This window comes from Falco cherrug, chromosome 1 (assembly GCF_023634085.1).
Source record: "Falco cherrug isolate bFalChe1 chromosome 1, bFalChe1.pri, whole genome shotgun sequence".
Classification (NCBI taxonomy): domain Eukaryota; kingdom Metazoa; phylum Chordata; class Aves; order Falconiformes; family Falconidae; genus Falco; species Falco cherrug.
This window is the reverse complement of record NC_073697.1, coordinates 51,985,500-52,006,080: the sequence shown is the minus strand read 5'-3', so window position 1 is coordinate 52,006,080 and position 20,581 is coordinate 51,985,500. Positions and strand designations below refer to the sequence as shown.

Here is a 20,581-nt window from a genome sequence, read left to right as displayed (position 1 = left end):
AAAGCAGGGACAGTTTACCTAAATATGCCATGTTCCTTCCCAGGCAGCTGAGTTATCCTTGCAGTGGGAGCAGGGCAAGTACCTGGAGCCCAGAGCAGCCATAGGCATTGCAATAAGCCACCAGTGTTTGTCACTCAGCCCCAGTTAGTTACCATTCTATAGATCTCAGCCTGAATCTGTGGGTGTCCTGGTTTCAGCTGGGAGAGTTGGCTGGTGCAGTGCAGCATTTTGGATTTGTTGTGAGAACAGTGTTTGTAATACACATTTTTTTAGTTGTTGCTAAGTAATGATTATACTGAGTCAAGAACTTACAGTTTCTCGGGCTTTGGCAGAGAGAAGGCTGAATGGGCACAAGAAATTGGGAGGGGACACAGCCAGGACAGCTGACCCAAACTAGCCAAAGGGATATTCCATACCATGGGATGGCATGCTCAGTATATGAACTCAGGGGTGTTGTCCGGGGCTGGCTGATTGCTGCCTGGGGACTGGCTGGGCATCCGTCAGCAGGTGGTGAACAATTGTATTGTGCATCATTTGTTTTCTTTTTTCCCTTCACTTTGGATTTCATTCCTCTTCCCTTCTCCCTCCTCTTCATTATTATTATTATTATTATTGGGTTTTATTTTATTTCAATTATTAAATTGTTCCTACTTCAAGCCCTGAGTTTTACATTCCTTCCCAATTCTCCTCCCCACCCCTCTGGGGGTTTGGGGGGAGTGAGCAGGCAGCTGTGTGGTACTTAGTTGCTGGCCGGGGTTAAACCACAACAGTGGTATTTGATGCATGCAGTTAAGTGTTGTATTGATCTGATTATCTGTGCATAGGATGCGCTGGGACAGTTTTAACAATAAACCTTTACCATGGTAAGTTCAGACCATGTGTGCTGTAACACATTTCTGTTGACAGTATTCTCCTATTAGAGTACAGCATTGCCTGAAGGCTCTTGTGGCCCTTTGGGTTAAAGCTTGTCTCATGATGGTATTCTGGTAGATTAGCTTGATGAAGTATTGCAGTAATTACAGTTAGACTTAGTTTTATTCAGCTTCTTAATGCTCTAAAAGGAGTGCTCTGTAGCACTCCAGCTGCAAAAATAACAAAGGACAAAAGCAGATGATCTTAGAAATGTGAGCAGGAGAGAAATGAATGTGGCTACTTCCACAAGTCCCAGTCACTCAACCTAAAATTTGTGAAATTCTGGTTTGGGACAAATAAGTAACAAGATTGCTGAGGGAGACTTGTAATTGTTCTTTTGTCATAAGTAGATTTTTAGGAACCAGCATCTGCAATTCACCATGTCTTAGAGGCTGACCCAAGAATATAATCTGTATTATTGAGCATCTAAGTTCCAGAGAGGTGATGGAAGCAAGTCATAAGGAATGAAATGTATTCAAAAGCTGGACACTTCTTTATATTCTGCGAAAATGGACTACCTTATATATCAAGTGGCCAAATAATTCAAGGGTAGTCTTTCCATAAAACAATTACATGCATGGTGGCTGCAACCAAGTAATTAGATTACATGAAAAAGCAGTCAGTGGATTGGAAGCCTGAAAAATAGTTTTAAAAGTAGTCATGGTAGGGTGGCTGCCATCTTTTCCTTCACTAAAACAATTCCTTGTGGTGCTGTGTTTGGACACATTGACCAACAGTAGTGTTATTTTTTGGTCCATCTAGTGCACAGGAAAGAGCGTATGTAGCGGGAGGTTTGGTTCCTGCACAGTCTTGTGTCCGTACCAGCAGTACTATGTTTTTTTTAGGGAAGTAAAAGTCAGTGATGTGGGCTGCTTTTGGGGAAGGAAGATGGTGAACATTTTCTGAGATTATTTCTACCTGGCAGGAACTCTACCACATGTAAACCTTAATTTAGTAAGTTTTTCTCCTAGGAGGGGAGCAAAAATACTCGGTGTTCTCTTCATTGCAGGCAATTATAGAAAAGTTTAGTTAACTTGCTTTAATCAAGAAGTTTGAACTGAGAGCATGAGCTCGACCCGTAGTCTGTAGTACGATGTTTTGAGAGCAAATGGATTAATTTGACATGTTTACAGCCTGTTTAAACTTTTCAGATTAAACTTCTACTTCTGGACTGACAAATCAAATTCATAAAGTTCATTAATTTTATTTATTCCTTCCGAATATGTAAAATTCTCATTTATTTTCAGATTGTATTTTTCCAAAATTTTCAACTAATACTGAAATAATTTTCAGGATGGAGACATGAATGTATCCAGGCTGCTGTGAGAGATGTTTCCAGTGATTTTGCATGATTTCAGTGTTATATTTTATCTATTTTCTCTTGGAATTTCAGAAGGATGATTCCCAGAGACTTTTGGAAAGCTTCAACTCTGATGACAGAGAGCACACGCTCGCAAAAATTAAAGCAGAAGCCTATACATCAAAAGAGGAAATGGTGCTGGAGGTAAAACTGCTTTTGGTGGTGGATGTCCAGTTTGCTGCGTGTGGCAATGAGCACCTCAGGGCCTGGTCAAAACTGTCTTAATTTTGGGGGGTTTGGAATTGAGCCCTTAAAAATTATTCAGAAAAAAGCTTAAGAAGGAGAGTGGGAGTTTATGGCTGCTTATGAATGCAGCCATTTCAGGCACTCATTCCCCCTGTGAATTCCATTTCATTTGGGAGACTCTTTTTGGATATTTTAATCAAGATCCTGTGTTCTTTTTGGACAAGGGGCTGCTTTGGTTTTGTATCTACATTGTCTTTAATTTCAAAAGGCTGATGGGAAAAGTTAACACTATTGACTTAAGAAAAAGTTGTTAAGTACTGGAACTGGTGCTGATAGCTGATAGTGGATTCTTTCCTGGAGAAGGAGATTTATTAGAGAAGTTTTGACAGTAACAAAGTTCCCCCTCATCGGGTCCAGTATGGAACAAATACTTTTTTCCTAGAGCCTCATTAGAGGCTCCAGCTCTCAGTTGGACTGAGTACATCAGTTGAGAGAGAAAGATTAAATGAGGTAAAATGAGTATGTTTGTGAACAGCAGCATCTTCAATAGCTTTCTCACATAGAAATTCTCCCATGAGGAGGTACCAGCTGAAGAATACGGTGCAGAGTTCAAATGACCACAAGTACTGAAACACCACTGTGCTGAGCTGGGATTCAAGGACAATTAGAGAAACAATTTGGAAAGAAAAGTAGGTGAAGGTATAAACTTAACCCACCCTCAATCAAAAATTCAGTTAACTTTTTTTTGTTGTTGTGATAATCTCAAAATACCTTGAGAACCAGTCCTACCGTGAAGGTGTTAGATCACTGCCTTTCATTCAGAGCTGATTTGGCTACTCTTGGTGAAGCTAAAGGTTGTGAGTTAAACTGTGTATTTTAAAAAATGTGCAGTTCAGCTAACTCATTCAGTCTATTATCCATAAATTAAATACATGCAGAAACAGTCAGTTAAAGCCAGCCGGTCTGGTGCTTAGCTTGTAATGAGAACTGCTCTCAAGACAAAGAGAAGATAGGCATTACTGTAAACATTCTACTGTTGGTTTAAATCCTGACAGGTAATTAATCTTCATTTCAGTTTTGCAATCAGGAATGGTGCCAAACCATGGTTGGTCATTTTGCTTGAGTTAAAGTACAGCAGAACAAGTGAGCATGGCTTAGATTCTCTTTTGGAGTAGAAATCCTGTGAGAGAACTTACGCAATGATCTATCTAACTTTATGCGTGTTACCAGTCCTTTTGAAATGGGATCACAGTCTTTCAAAAGTAGTCATTCACAACTTAATCCATTTCCCAAATGCATTAGCTCATTTATAACACATTAAGAAGGAACCATGTTATTTGATAGGACTTCTCCCACCTTCGGTCCAACTACCGAAGATTTTTTTCTATCCATCTGTTTCAATTCCCAGAAGCTTTTGCCATTGCTAGCTTCAAATTGACAGTTCATGAAGAAGCATATATGGAAAATGCTTTTACTTAGGTTAGAGCACTTCAGAAAAAACAGGTATTTTCATTCTGAGACCTTCCACACTGCAATAATACCATAATTACTGTGTTAATAATAACTGTGTATTACTGATGCCTGCTGAGAAGCAGGATGTGTTAGTTTCAGCACACTGCAATATGGCTTTATGGCTTTGGACTGGAACTGCGCTGCCTCCAGCCATTGCAGAGCAATAGTTCTGTCATCTTCTATCGCTGAATATGTACTGCAGCAGTGGGACTGCTCAGTATGAGCAAGTGGTTTACATGCTGACCCCATGCTTTTAACTTTGTCAGTATATCATAAAATGACTTCTGGAAATGGAGATGAAAAAGTGCAATGATAAAAGTCTAATAAATTATGTGGTTTGCTCTTCTCTTCCCATTTGTATTTTTAGACTCTGTTAGTGCTTCCATATTTCCTAGAAAAATCTGTATAAAGAAAATTGTGTTTTGACAAATCAGATTCTTTAATTTCATATGACAGAACCGAAAAAGTTAGAATAGGAAATCTGCTAAAGCTTGGATTTAAACATTCTGTCTGTATCTTACAGCCAACCTTTTATTAAGCCATACATAACCTCACCAAAAAAAGCTGATTATCCCATTGTTCCAGTGCATGAAGTAGTGGCTAGGAAAGAGGAGGAGCAGAAAGTCAGATTATGTGATATAGCAGATTTTATGAAAAGAATGCATTATCTATAAAAAGTTATCCAGAAGAACATTGGTATTTTCTCTAGATTATAGGTAAGAGTGGTGCTATAAAAGTTCTTCCTGGAAAAAACGATGACTAGTTTTGTTTAATCTATTGTTTCTTTATTTAAATTGAAAGACAGAATTTATAGCCATTACAGTATCTGTGGAGCTTATACTTTAGTAGTTTGTATTATCAAGATGATTTTAGTTACGCATGTCAAATCTTTAGTTGCTAATGGTGGAGAGAGAGAAATGAAATGGAAATAACTTGTGAATACCAGCTATCGCCTGTTTTCCCTTGCAGGAATAAAAACATTTTGGAGCAGTGGTAATGACAGAGTTTCCTTTTCGGGGTTTCATACTCTGAATGAGTCATACAAGAATCTTCTTGTGCCAAAGCAGAAACAGTCAATAAATAGTTATCAATAGGAATTACTAAGTTGTGTAACCAAAAAGGCCATGTGATATTTAGAGTGAAAAACTGTCAGATCTACTGCTGTTCCCAAATAATTTTCTGTTGTTTTTCATACAGGAAAGTGAGTGTCCTCTGAACAGTAACATCACAGCATTTGCATTAAAGGCAAAAGTGATCTATCCCATCAATCAGAAATTTAGGGTAAGGGTTTAAATTCTACTTGTAAACATTAATGACAATCATTCTGTGTCAGCGTAAATTGCAGAGTCAAGTAATGGAAGAAAACTTCCTGCCAGTCTGTTTAATTGGGATGTTTCTTTGTTTATAGTCCATTGACTCAGGGCTTATTCTGTGAGATGTCAGCTGATTTCAGCTCCCCCTGAAACCTGCAGTGCTTTACATGGTGTGAGGTCAGTTTTCACAGTAGTCAAGAGGCTTTTTCTTTCCATTAACGTTAATGGAATTTGGGTCTGCCATAAGAAGAACCCCACAAGGATCTACCTTTCAGTAAGAAAACATGCACCAAGCAGATAGCCACAACAGAAGAATGCTTTTCTGGGCAATGCAGAAACTTGTGTGATGAATCTTAATTTATGTGGAAACACTTCGCTGTGTATATCATTTAAATTTTTGCCTGAAAGCAAACACTGCAAATTGATGCGATGTTTATCTCCTTACTGTGTTGTATTAATTGACCTTGTGAATTCTGTTTGACTGTAGCCTTTGGCAGATGGCTCATCCAATCCATCTTTGCATGAGAATCCAAAGCAGGCGGTTCTGCCTAATCAGGTCATGGAGACATCTACCTCAGGCAGCCTGGGATCCCTGAGCCAGGGAGACAAAGAGGACTGCAGCTCCTCTACAACGATACATTCCACAACAAGCGATGACAGATTTCAGGCTCGAGCCTTCCTCAAGGTGACCAGCTTCCCTGAAGTGCTAACATGTGAGAGGTAAGCAGTAAACCTGTCCTTGTGTTTGGTCGTTTCCTAGCGTGCCCCAGTGGTTTTCAAGACAGTCACTAAAGGTCTGGTGTAAACCAAAAGCTGGGCCTGAATGTATACATTCACATCAAGATGGGGTTATCTGCTTATAACCCTGAAAAAGTGGTGGGGGAGATTGAAGTTATGCATCATGCTGCATATTGAAAAGTCAGTTTGTTCTTTATGAAATTGTGGGAATCAGAACTTTGGCAAAAGCTGTCACGTAAAAGTATACCACTGTTAGGATAAGGACATCCCTTTGTTTTGGCTCGTATGCTCAATTGACACATGCTGCTCAACTGAGGATGGAGTCCCCTGCACTGTAGAATGTCAAGTCACACAGCAGGTGCCTTGAGAACAGCAAGTGGCAGTGGTCTGTTCTCTCTCTTTTAATGGGAACTGCTTATGTCTTACTGTGGGAAAACAGTTCTTAGACGTGCTGCTGATGAGCAGGTAGAGCTAATCAAAATGGACTGTCAGCTCTGATTTTCTTTCAGCTGCACCGCAGCAAGGTAGCCCTAGATGAATGCATATGTGTCTGTATTCTCGCTAGCAAGAGTAAAGTCATATTTGTGTCACTATGGGGACTTCGGAGAGTACTAGCAATGAAGAATACTTTGAAAATGTCCACCGCCATTATAGCTGTTTTAATTGAAAGCTTTGTGATCCCTTTGTTGTAGCCACTCATGGCTATATTTACCTTTTTGTAAAGGGAACTCCAAATCAAACTTTGTTAAAAGCACTGTTTTGGTTTGCTTACATTTATGTAGGAATATTTTACCTGAAGGACGAGGCAATGTGGAAGTAAAGTGACTTGACTGCTGGTTTGGGGCAATGTTTTTAGGATAATTTAGTGGTTAAATGAAACTGTTACATGGTGTTGCCCTTTCTTATAACCTTGATTTAGATGGATATTAACACTTTTTAAATCTTTGTTTTAGTTTTGATGTTAAGCTCTGCCTTTGCAGTCTTATTTTAAAAGATCTCATGCTTCTTGATACTGAACTCAGAAAAGAAAAACATGTGGTAGGTACTCTTGTCTCATTTATAGCTGTTTGTTTTGAACATCTTAGTTGAATATTAGTTTAGGAAATAAATGGGCTAGCTGGGAAGCAGTGTAGCAGAGTTGCATTTCTATAGTATTGTCTTAATTTTTTCTGTTGTTCTGCATATATGTGAGCTTCATAAAGGAATAAAATACACTTAAATATATTGGGCTGTGAAATACAGAGGGTCAGACTGGACAGTATAAAGATTTGGTTTTAAACTTTACTCCAGAGAATAATGTACAGCACTTGAGGTTCATTAAAAGAGGGCGAAAAATTATCTAATAAGTAAGTTTATGTCTTAAGGACACTGCTTGTGCATTGCAACTCTAAGGACTCCAAACTCTTCGAATAAAACTGAAAATTCGGTTCAGCTGAATCAATACCATTGTGATAAGTACAGTAGTCATGATTTTGTAGGACTGCGGAACCATATATAGCTAGATTCATCAAGTCACAGCATCCAGAGCTGACGGGGGGAAAAAAAAATAAACTGTATACATTTAAAGCCACAGAATACTCCATTAGGAGAATTGTTTATGGTGACCTGTTATGATCAAGTACAGCATCATTACTGTTACTGAGTTTTAGCTCAGTTAATATAAATCTGGACATAAAGTATACAGCTTTCTCCTCCCCTTCTTTCACAACCTCTTTTAAAATAGATTGGTTATTTCTGATATTCACAGTGCATTTAATAAATTACATTTCAAGGGGTGGAATTTTCTGAACAGATTTCTCATGGGTTATTCCCGTTTAAGAAGATGAGAAAGGAAACCTGAGATCAGATTTCAGAATGAAGTTTAGCTTGGCTAGGGAAGGTTGAACTTCATCTCAAAGTTAATCATCAATTGGTAAATAAAGGTAAGGTAAAATGGTGATGTAATCACAGAAACACTGAGAAAACATTCATTTAACAGACTTTGTGGCCCACCAGAAATTATCACGACGGCAGATGACTTTGACCTTTAGCTGAAGCTTTGAGTAGATTAATATTTTTGCTAGCAGGGGAAAAGGGCAAAAAAGTTTCAGTCTAGAGAGTAGTTTCTTCCTTTTCCACTCTCCTTTCTCTGATTTCAGTCTACCTTAGGATCTAGGTCCTCTTCCTTCAGTGTTTTCCTGAATTTATTTTTTTTTTTTCAATAGTAAGTGGTGTTTTGGTGGTGTGAGTTTGAAACTTGCCAAACTCCTATCCAAAATGTTGGCAAGTGAGATTCAAAACATGACTGCTTTATGGTTTTCTCTTCTACCGAGCTCTAATTACAACATATTTTTCAGATGTTTATTGACTGAAATGTTGGCTTTGATAACTGTTTATAGTAAATAAAATTGTATTTATATTTTTATATGCTTAAAATGGGCAACTTCTGCATCATCTGTTTTCAAGTACATGAGTAATAGGTAGGTGGCTGTTAAATTTCACAGTGGAAAATGCTGCAGTAGTTACTAATGAAGTGAATTGTCTTTACACTGACACTCTGAGGCAAGAGGGGAAGAGGTTAAGCAAAGATTATCCCAGTATTCAAAAACATCTTTTTGAAGGCCATAGTATTAAAATCTTAAAAAAAATCACACCAAAAGCACAACTGGATAGTAGGTGTATTTTTTGTAAGAGAAGGTAGCTAGAACTTGAGATGGTTACTATTGGGTCATATGTTTGGTACTTATTTGGCCAACTACAGTTGAAATTAAAAATATCAAACAAAAATATTTGATACTTATTTGGCCAGCCTCAGTTGAAATCATAGTAATGAATATGTTACTATCTTTCAGTTTAGGGGTTCATTAAACTTTAGAAAAATGGGCTTTGTATTCTTAAGTGATCTGCATTTTCTCTGCTAAAGGACAGTTTCAGATGTGTTGGTCTGGTTATGATATGTGAGATTATGTCCTTGTCTATGTTAGAGCTGTGTTGTACCATTTTCCAGTATCTTACTGAAGCCAAAGCCAAAGAATTTTTCACAATGGAAGTACTACAGAGTTGCTGATGATGTGTCTGTTATTTTGCTTATGGTTCACTATAGTCTCACTGACTGATTAAAAGTTATCACAAAGATGTCCTTACAGTGTTGAGCAGGCACTTACCCTAGGTTTTGTCTCCTTCCTTTCAAGCAGATGTTTGTTCAGGTTCTCAAAATATACCTCACAGACTTTTATCATAAAAAGAAGATTACTGATGATTTGTTCAAGAAGATCCTCTTAAATCAGACAAATGTAAGTGTTTTTGTGCGTTAATATTTAAGACCACAGAAGAATTAATTAATTAATCCCACCCGTTGGTACAAGCTGCCACAGACTTGCTCCTTCTAAGCAGCAATGTGATTTGTAACCTATTTCAGAAGAAATGTAAAGAAACTCCCTTGTTAGTTGGTTCTCTCTATTACCTTCTCTGCATTTCCTCATTGTTATTGTATGAGGTGATCAGAACAGTGATGTGTGTAATATGTTGAGGATAAAAGTATTTTGTAGTTTAATCCATTCAAGCAAACAGAACATTGTGAACCTTATTCACTCAGATTTAATAATTTCTAATTATCAGGTCTTTGTCTGGTCCCGTGTATCATTACTGATAATAAAATAGCAGGAAATAAAGTACTAGGAGGAAACTCAAGGCTTTCATCAAGGGAAAATATACCTGTTTTCCTTTGTTGTCCTTTTTTCTTCCATATAGTTGTGTCAAAATCCATATGCCACTTCTGAACTGGAAGACATACATTGACGGTCAAAATGCATTTCGTGTGGAGTCATAGTACTATTTTTAAGATTATTACAAGGAAAAAAGATTTACAAAACTAAACAAAATAGGAGAGCTGCTGGTTTCACTTTGCATTTTTGAGGTTAGAGTCATAGAAAAGTGTGGGTTGAGAGGCACATCTGGAGATCATCTCATCCAAACTTCTGTAGGAAGCAGGGCCTTAAGTAAGGTTATCCAGTGCCCTTCCAATCCAAGTCTTGAGTATTTGCCCTAAAGGAGACACCACTGTTTCTCTGAGCAGCCTAATCCAATATATAATCTTCTCACATACAGATGGAATTTCACATTTAGGCATTAGTCTATCAGCTTGTCAGCTCTAGTTGGTTGAGATTTATTTTGTTTGTGCAGTATCACAATCTGTGAATATCAGGAATCTCTGTAGTTGTACCTTATAATTTATATCAGAATGTGTTTTGCCTTAAAACCAGTCTTCTGCCTTAAATCTTCAGTTTTAATATTAAAGTTGATTGTATTTACTAAAGGAAAAATTATTTTTGGTGTGTGAATCCCTTTTTCTGATGGACTTCTGATAATTACTTCAATTTATAAACACAGAGGTAATACAGATGCATGTTTCCTGGTATAGCCTAACTCTTAAAGAGGTTTGACAGCATCATTGTCTTTGTGCACCTAACTGAGCTGCTTCAAGGTGAAGATTAAATATTGTTTGTTAGATGAAGTAATTGCTAGAGTAGTCCAGTTGTCTGAGTGTCAATATGGGATTCCTGTGTCCTGTATTATGGAGAGAAAAGTCTTGGACATGTGGCAATCTTAGAGTTTCCATATCATGTAAAGGGACAAGGCTGGTTATTAATACAGTGTAAAAGAGATGTTGGTAATAAGCAAAAGCGTTAGCACTAGAAACTATTTACTGTCATACTGCATTGCCAAGATGGAAGATTATATGATTTATTGCAGCAGCATTTTCCTCTTTTAATTCTGCATTGTAAGAAAAATGCATAGGATTTTGATGAAATTGTTTGTGAAGCTTGTCAAAATGTGGTTACATTTCTTTAAGGCTTATGAGTATCAAGTTAATGCATTGACACCTAAAATTGGGTGGTATTAAAAGTAAATGCTTGTTGTGTAAGGCATGTTTCAACAACTAAAGAATCCTCCATTTCAGTACCAACCTCCTAAGTAATGACAGAAGACTAATATTTGTTGCTGTCATTAGCTTTCAGAAAAAATAATCATGGCTTCAAAGGACTGAAAAACTGTAAAAAACCCCATATAATCATGTAGCCTGTAATTTGTCCCTTATGAGCATTACAGGTGTTCATCCGTGTGTGCTAGCACTCTGCAGGAAACACTGATTGTCATATCTGGATAATACTTCTGCTTTTAAACACAACATGTGCACTCATAGCTGCCTGTTAGGATGGGGCACGTGCATTAAAATAAAAATACATTTGTGGATAGATTCAAAGGATTATTAGTATGAAAGTTTAGGAAGCAGTGTTTACTAAAACTTGAATTCAGTAAAGATTGTATTCACATACTAGTGGAAATGTATGTATTTGTACTAACTGTGGTTCAGAGCTACCGTACACCTTGAGTTTTCTTTGCTTGCTGCAGAAGGTACATTACTCAGAGATAGAACTTCCTAAACGCTCTTGTTCAGCTTTCTTAACTGTGAGCCAAAAATAACATACCAGTTCACTCCTGAATTTAGAAGTTATGCCTGTTTTTCTGCGTAACAAATCATTTGCTTTTTCCTCCAGGATTTTGAAGAATTACAGAAGCAGCTTCACTCTAGACTCCAGAATACTGAGGTGTCAGGAGCCCATAATTCAGAGTACCAGACTGTAGAAGACTTAGAAAGGAAAGAAAGGGAATATTCTGAGCACGTAATAGATAATGTAACTTTCAATTTTTTTCTAAAATCTTATTGTAATGTTATTCTTTTGGTGTGGAATGCTTTTTTATTTTTTTTAACTGTTGTGTTGACTAGTCCACAGTTAGTAGTCTAGATGTGTACAACTCCTGAAAATATTTTTACACTGCTCCAGCAAAGTATTTCTAACGTCCTTTGGGACCCAATGTTTTTTATACAAACACTGTTTTATCACAGTGCATTTAGAACTGAGAAATGTCTCTGGCTTGTCAGATGGTAAGATTTATTTCAAGCCTGTGTATAGCCTGACTTTTAGGATTTTGTCCTAGCACCTGTTTTCTTCAGTCCTCCATAACTGAGTAAGAGGTAATAAGAGGCTATAAAACTTTTTTAACTGAAATAAGTACCAAGAAAATAATTACAGTACAACCTTTTAGTATGCTTTGCACATTTACTTAAGCAAAACATTTTTCTTTAGCACCTTTCTACATTAGAATTAGAATACATTTACATGATGTAAATTGATGTAAAATTATGCAACATTGATGTAAAAATACAGTTTGTTAGCAGGCATTTGATTCTGAAATTAAGATTTTTTTTTCTCTTCAGTAGTGTCACTGTGTCCGAATAGCTTGCAGGCTAGAAAAGTGGAGGTTAAGAGTATTCTGTATATTATTTTGCAGCAAACTGAGTAGTCTGAAAGATATTCTCCTTCCCAGTCCTGTTTTTTGAGGTATGAGCAAATTCACTGCTGATGAAAATGAGAGACTGACTAGTCAGACTGATAGCAATGTGAGCTGCCTGCACTGATTGACACTTCAGCCCTGAACTAAACAGCCCGTCATCTCAGACTTGGGCCTTTTCCATAGAGGATTTAATAGAGAAGTTTTTTAGTATCTTGTGGTTAAGTGCTTCACTGGGAATTTTCTCAGCTTTCTCTTGATTCTCTGTGCCTTTCACTTTATAGTGGAAGTCCTGGTAATGATGGTACATCTGTGTCAAGTTTTTTTTGCGATTTAACTTTGCTCTGTGAAAAATTGATTGTTTAGAGTTCTCTGGCATTAGTCACATAAAAAAATTGCTGGCAGCCTCGCTGAGCAACATGAGGCAGTTATTCAACAGAAGCAGTCATCCTTCAGTGGGTCTGTCAGTCTTATGCCAGCAGATGCTTTTCATCCATATTGAAAATGATTTCCCTGTGCACAGATTCATATAGATCAGGACCTTGAACTAATCCACTCTTCCCTCTGTAATATAAAGGGGGTTTTTGCTTTACAGATGCCATAGTCACATTTTTTTCCAAAACTCAGACATAGTATAAATCTTGGCAGTGGGTAAATTTTCTTATCTTTATGTGTACTAGTAATCCCATTGAAGACCACAGAATATTCACAGTTGTGCACAATCATAAGTGTTTGCGTGATTGGAGCCTAAAACTAGAGATTACCCATATGATAATGTGTTGGAATAGGCTCATGGACTGTGCTGATACTGCATAAAGTACTTCATGCCAGCACAGTTACAAAGTGCTTATGTAGCATGTGTCTTTGAAAGGCTTTAATGGTGAAAAACAGTGACAATTTTCACTTCTCCTAAAATGCCTGCTCCCACAGCTAAACAAACTTCTCAGAAAAAAGGATTGCAGTTTGGTATCTTTTTTAGTTTTCCCTTTACTGCTAACAACGTAATAGGCTTTTATAGATGCAATACATAGAGAGCTAACAACAAATTCTTAGCAGGTTATACAGAATGACTACATTTTAAAAAGGTCAGGATTGATCTACTGGTTATGTGCCACCAGCACGTGTATCATCATGTAGTAAACAGGCACTGTAGCTATGAAAAATTTTCACTGTAACTGATACCAAAAGCTGTCTGTAGTCTCGGTGACTTGTATCTTGGTAGACTCGTACGCCTCTTGCTGTAATGAAATATTAGATGATTAATGAGGGAACATGAATTGGTTTTTGATTCATATTCCACAGATGGAAACTTTCTGGAAGCAGACTGACAAAGCCCAGCAGGCTTTTTTGGACCAAACAAAATGCTCAAGTGCCAAAGCAACAAAGATAATGATGGATCTGACTGAGAAGATGATTGCAGTAGAAAGCTTATTAAGTGAATCTCAAGATTTGCAGGCAATGGTAAAGTACAAAAAGAAATCAAAGTTGAGAGAGATTTAGTCAATCTGAACATAAAGAATGATGCAAGTGCACAGAGTCTGTCAGTCCTGCCTCGGGAATGATGTAGGCAGCTTACTCTGGTTGTCTCTTTCAGCTTTGTTTCAAAGAGCTCAGCTTCGATTGTGGTTTATGAAGACTCACGGGAGGGTGAACTCTCTGCACTTGAGTTCTAATTCTCAAAATACCGTTCAGGCAGTCATGTTAGGAAAAAGCAGTATTAATGCAGACAGTGAGCCAGGAGCAAGAGGACTGGATCTAATGATGAAGAAAAATTGTTACCTTGGGCATTAGGTTATTTCTTTTTCTTTCAGAGTGTTTATTCCACTTTGAGAAATCCTAATTTAAATTTTAGGCTGATACTGTGTGTACAGTGACTTTAACTGGAATTGAAGACCCTTAACGTCTCTTAGTGATACAGTCTTAAGAGGGAAAAATGCATTTGTGAATGCATCAGCACTGTGCTTTATGTTGTCTTAAATCTAACAGGTCCTATATTTGCTTTGCACAGGACATACTAAAATAATTACTTGAAATTTATAAGTTAACAGTACAATCAGAATCTGGCCCACTGAATTTATTATTAGTTTGGAGAATAAATGATAGCTAGCTTTATTTGGCTTACTAAAGCACATACAGTATTTATTAGCTTGTTAGTTTTGCATTGGAGCAGCAAGTAAACTGAGCTGGCGAGGTGTGAAAATAGTCTTTGCGGCTGATCACACTTGACCCATACTGGGCTACTGTACAGTAAGTTCCTTCAGATGGTCAGGCTTCAAATGAGGTGTTTGAATATAGATACAGAACATATTTCTACCTGAAGTCACTACCATGACGCTTACATCTCATTGCAAAGGTCATTGTATGTGTGTGTCTGTTAACTACAGTAGTTGTCACACTCTTTCCAACCTTGCAGCATTATCTAAAGTAGTTGCATATTCACCCAGGAAATCTTGCTCTATACTGGAGTCCTGGGCTTCTTCTCTAATAGTGAAATGAAAGATGCTAGGCCATAGGCAATTGTACTAGTTTTTAGTATATTTACTGAATTCCAGCTGACAACACGCTCGAAGGAGTCACAGCAGTATCAGAATAAGATACGTGTCAAAATGAAGGTCCATGCTGGTGTGCCATATAGCATCTTGAAAAGAGGTCCGCAACTTCCACGTTGCCCTTCTGTCTGTCTTTCCCCCTTGAGTATTTAAGTTTGTTCTGCAAGCTTGTTGTTGTCTTTTCCTGCCTTAATGTCATCTTGTCAGCTACAAATAATGGAAAACACTGGTAGTTTCAGATTAGGTCTTGCAGTTGAACATGCAACAAATCTACTGCTATCCTACACTGGTCAAGATTTTCAGAAGTATTTAAGTACATAAAGATTGTTATTCACATGGTCTTGAGAAGCCTTAGTTTTCTGTGTAGTTTGTAAATTAATAATACAATGAGAGGATATTTAAGTTTGTTCTGCAAGCTTGTTGTTGTCTTTTCCTGCCTTAATGTCATCTTGTCAGCTACAAATAATGGAAAACACTGGTAGTTTCAGATTAGGTCTTGCAGTTGAACATGCAACAAATCTACTGCTATCCTACACTGGTCAAGATTTTCAGAAGTATTTAAGTACATAAAGATTGTTATTCACATGGTCTTGAGAAGCCTTAGTTTTCTGTGTAGTTTGTAAATTAATAATACAATGAGAGGACAACCACAACCGAAGACCGGTTCTTGGTTTCTGAACGGGACTTTTTCATGTTTGTTTTAGGACATTCAGGAAAGGTTATTCAGCTGGGAGCTTATGGTGAAAATGGTTGATTCACTGAAGTCCTATATACCAGAAGAGTGCAAGTGTAGATTAAATATTGTATCAAATATTCTAGACCATTTAACTGTAAAGAATAATCTCTCTGTCCGACAAAAAGAAGAACTTTTAACAGATCTGCACAAGGCCTTCTGGGAACAGCTGGCGCATTTCAGTAATGGTGAGTACTTAGACCAGAGCTCATGACTTAACAAATATGGGTATGAGTTCTCATTATTGTATTAAATAGTAAAGAAATTATGGCTTTGGCCCCATACCCTCTGTTTTAAAAAGGTGTTGATGAGCTGGCCAGGAACACTTATTATTGTGAAGGGTGGATGCTCAGAATGGGAACCTTGGCTTTAAGCCTTTTAGGTCTTGTTCCAGGCATTACTATGAAGTTACTGTACAGTTCACATAATCTATACCTTATTTCATTAATCTGAAAATTGAAGAAGAGTCACATTTGTTCCAAGTGTTTGTGAGATTTCTCCATTTACTGTTAATGTACTTGACATGGTTCGTGGTACTGGCTAGTGTTAGGAACAGAAAGAGCTGTATATGTGCAGAATACCATCTCATGATCTCCTGCTAGCATGTGGAGCCAGAAGATAACACAAAAGACTTGTGCTGTCACTCTTGTGAAAAGATATCTTTAAAGCTTATGATCTTCAGGTGAACTTCTCTTGTATTATGTCAGACTAAAATATTTCAAAAAACGAAGTCTCTTCCTCTTCCACCCTTCGCCTTTCCTATCTGTAAAGTACACAATTGTAACAGAGTCTAAGCTACTGACCAACTGATTTAAGGTTCTCCCTGTGTTACTGTGCATGTTACCTACTGCCCAAGATGTTGAGAAACATAGCCCAACTTCTCTAATAGGTGCTGTATCAAGGGCTCAGTGCTTCCCATGAGCGCTTATGGAAAATTAAGAGTACATGGTTAGCCAAAAAGAAAGCAGTGAGAAGTATTTAACACATTTTCCAGAACCTTTTCTGCTGTTTGTGGGCGTATTTAAAGACAATTGTCCTAGTAAAATGGCATTCGCGTTAGAGCTCAGTGGATGGGATAGTCAGAATGAATGTAGTCTTGTTGCAGTATATTCTTGTTGCAGTATATTCTTGCTGCAGTGCTGCTCATTCACTTTTTGGCATTCACTGATACCATTTTCTGATATGAATTGTATATTGTGGTACAGATTTTCATGGATGTTTGCTTCTAAAACTGGCGCACCTAGTTCATAGTCTTTGCATAGGTTCAGCCACTAACATTCCTTAAGCATACATCTGTGGGTGTTTTTTTCCCACTTTTTGTCAATTTTCTCTTGTTCCAGAGCAAAAATACCTCAGTCAAGGCCTTGATTTTATGCCAAGTAGGTGTTTATAGTTATATATAGCTATATATTATAGTACAGCCTGTGCAAAAGGGCATTATCAACCTCCTGGGTTTAGATAGAAGTGAAATGTGTTAAAAAATAAAACAAAATCTGGAGTGCAGCATTTTCACATGAGAGTCTATGTTGACCTTGCTTATGAGCTCCTAAATACATTAAGTTAAACTGTACCTGTAATTCACAAGCAGAGCACAGGGCCAGCAAGACTGCTCCTAGGAAACAAACAAGGAAGTAGTGGAGAGTCAAGTAGCATTTAAAAATAACAGTTGCTACATTTGTTCAGATGACATTTTTATTACAGGTTTTCCTGTACTTTCAGTGCACTTTCAAGTGTTTTGTCACTGCACCATCAGCCTGTGGATAAGCACAGTAAATTAGCATGGAGAATAAGTAACATGCTCAGTGCTACAGTACTGTATTCCTTTATTTCTCCAAAAAGTAATTTCTTATAGTTAAGGCAGCTTGGTGTGGTGGCACAACAGCAGCCACAAATGACTATTTCTTTGTGTTCCCCTTTAGCTGTCTGTGTCAGTAGTGAAGTACTGGTCTGGGACAGGGCGAGTGGGGGAAATGAATTAAGTTCTTAGGTGGAGAGGCAATGAGACATGAAGCAGAGGCAGGACATCAAAAGCACCAATTCCATTCTGAAGCACCAGTGAAAGGGAGGGTGCAGGATGGTAATGATCCAAAACCCTGATGGATTTAAGTGCCATGTAACAACCCAAAAGTTCACATCTAAAAAGTCCAAAGTAAGAGTCAAATATGAAATCCTGCATGGTAATTACGTGCCTGTTTCACTCACTAACAGATTTCTGTGCGCTTATGTTGTGTGACAGTAGCAGATGCTACTTTCTCCCTGTGGAGTTGTGGTATCTAATCATCAGTGGTTTATGTTCCAGAATGTATGCAGCAAAGTAAAGACATGATCTTGAAACAACTGGAGTGCCGTGCAAAGAAGAGAGAAGAGCTCAAAAACAGACACAAAGCTGAACAGGGGAGTCTCCTCAGTAAAACTTTTCATAATGAAGATGTTCATGATTTTCTTAAGGTGAGCATGTAAAAGCTTAATTTCACTGTTCCATTAGTTTTTAAGGCCAAATATATTGCAGATTTCTCTGAGTTCCATAAAGTTGGCATTTTTGAGACCTCCTGAGAATCATGTACAGTAGCACAGGTAGGAAGGGGTGAAATCCCCTGTTGCCTAAGCTTTCTTAGAGACATTTTCTTCAGTGTTGGTGTTGTCACATTGGAACAAAATGCTAAAGGGTGTTAATGCTAGATTGCATGTTTTTTGGAAAACCTCTTTTACTTAGATACTATATGTTCAATATAGGAAATCTGTGGAGGGAAGTATCTGGCCTGCATTACAGAAGAAAGCAGACTGCACTAATCTAATTGCTTTTCTATGGGTGAGGTTACTGAGGCTCAAAAGACTATCAAATTTCACATAAGCAGAGGAAAAACTCATTATGATTGCTGGCTGAATACCTTAGAGAAGGCTAGCAATAGATAATATGGTATACAGTGGCCAGTGTAATGGGTTTTTGGCCATATTTTCTGTACAGCTTTATTGTTGTTCAGAATGTATATACGACATCAGAGTTCTTAGCTGTAAATGCTGAGAGCTGGAAAACTCCTATAACTGCTGAGAACTACAGACCCCAGTTACTAAGAAATAATAAAAAAAATCAGTCCTCAATTTTCATGAAAAGAAATAGTTTAAGGTTAAAGTGTTACATCCAGCAGTGTTAAACTTTTGATGAAATTTAGTAACTTAGATAAATTACTGTATGAGAAGACCCAAATTCCTGTGGCAAACTGTCAAAATTTATTGATCTCAACACTGCAATTTTGTACTGCAGGGCCAAGTTCTGTAATTATATTGTATGAATTAGATAATGCAGGTACTGTTCTTGTATGCAACATCTGTCTGGCAACACCTAACTTGAAAACAAAAGGTTTCAGGCACTTTAAAACAGCAGAGCACATTTAACCTCTGTCTTTTCATAACTTGAGACTATATAATTCTATCACACGTTTTTGTAGCCACTGAGGACTTGTGAATGTATTTTCCTTACACACATAATTCAGAATTCTTGGACACCTCCCAAATTCATTAAACAAAGCTTAGAACTTCTGTAATAAGACCTCTCCCTGACAAAGTTAGTCACACAGCTTTGTGCAAGAGGTGCTCTATTCTGTACACCTTAGAAAGCTAACAAATATGTTTAGTTAAACTGTAGACTAATGATCTACTTATGACAAGCTGAGCAGGAATAGACAACTTGCACTTCAATACCGAATCTTAGTATTGTGAAACGCCTGTGTGCAAATAATAAGACAAGTCAGAAATTTAAGCTTTGCTGGTGCCAGAGTGGAGAAAGCCTTTTGTCCCAGAATGGATGGGGTCTTGAATCCAGAGACTGATTGAAGCATAAGAAGAAATTGTATATATCTACAGCTACCATGGTTTGTCTTAAATTATCCGGTAATTATTTTTTGCGAACAATCCCCTCGACATTGAGGAGCTATTTTAAACCTGTTTCATGGTTCACAGCCAGACCAGCAGTGAAGGAGTTGGTCCTGAATCCTCACCATGAGCCCAGAGTTGTAGCCATCAAGTGCACTCTTTTCTCTCGCTTCCCCCCTACATCTCATCAAAATGCAACCATGGTAGCAGCCTTGGCAGTATCTGACCTTCCTGCTGAATTTTCAGTGGTTGCCGATTAAGAAGGTGGATTTTGCAGTGAATTTTCTTTGCATCAGTTTCTTCTGAATATGAGTTGGATGGTAATGATTTTGTTGCTGCAGTACTGAGGTTTTTTTGTTATATGACAAAATGACCTAGATAGTAAAGGTTAGAGTCCCTATATCATTCTGCCTCCTACATTTATGTTTCCACTGGAAAAAGGAGCATTTTCATTTTGCTTTTCACTGGCAGAGAGTACAGGGATGATCAAGTGAAGCACACAGCCAAAAAGTGCTAGTTACGGTAACCCAGTCTTGCTCAGCCCTCCCTCGGTGGGCATACAAGTTACAGCAATCAACTTGCCAAATTCTGTGTTAAACTATGATTTCATCAGTGTGAATTTTCAAGTCCACCTCTACAAGAGTGACCTGAACATGGAGAGTTTATGAGCACTTTCATGCTCTTTAGAAGAACCCTATTGACATACCTAGAAAGCCATGCCTACCACAGGAATGTGAGAGGGCACTTGGTAGTTTAAATCAAAATATGGAATATTTATGTATAAGACCACTCATTAGTCTATAGAATGGGATGTTCTTTGCCTGTGAAATTCAGTCTTCCATTACATCACATGAGGATGCCAACACATTACAGTCCTAGCTTGAAGAAAAAAAAAATAATTGCACCCTCTGAAGTCTCTGACCAAGGACCAAATCTGGACCAAGTCATAGATCAGCCTTTTAGGGAGCACCATGGGACATGGTGACTAACCCCAGTGTAAAAGCCCTATACAGTGTGATACTACTGTAACTAAGGTGTCTGATGATGATATCTGATGGCTGTTCTGCACTTCATA

The 20,581-nt window shown here is 37.8% G+C and overlaps 1 protein-coding gene across 9 annotated transcripts in view; it reads left to right on the top strand.

Moving 5' to 3' along the window:
• Window positions 1-20,581, top strand: part of EVC (EvC ciliary complex subunit 1) — an 81,289-nt gene that overhangs the window by 1,833 nt on the left and 58,875 nt on the right. For 5 of the 9 annotated variants that reach the window (XM_055719975.1, XM_055720323.1, XM_055720248.1 and 2 more), the window contains exons 2-10: window positions 2,306-2,416; window positions 5,168-5,251; window positions 5,771-6,003; window positions 6,975-7,059; window positions 9,192-9,293; window positions 11,559-11,696; window positions 13,657-13,815; window positions 15,608-15,824; window positions 17,936-18,084. In XM_055719975.1, the coding sequence (XP_055575950.1) occupies window positions 2,306-2,416; window positions 5,168-5,251; window positions 5,771-6,003; window positions 6,975-7,059; window positions 9,192-9,293; window positions 11,559-11,696; window positions 13,657-13,815; window positions 15,608-15,824; window positions 17,936-18,084 (1,278 nt within the window). Of the gene's footprint in view, window positions 1-2,305; window positions 2,417-5,167; window positions 5,252-5,770; window positions 6,004-6,974; window positions 7,060-7,088; window positions 7,944-9,191; window positions 9,294-11,558; window positions 11,697-13,656; window positions 13,816-15,607; window positions 15,825-17,935; window positions 18,085-20,581 lie in introns of those variants that run through there. The other 4 variants (XM_055719902.1, XM_055720104.1, XM_055720472.1 and 1 more) reach the window with 3 other exon arrangements.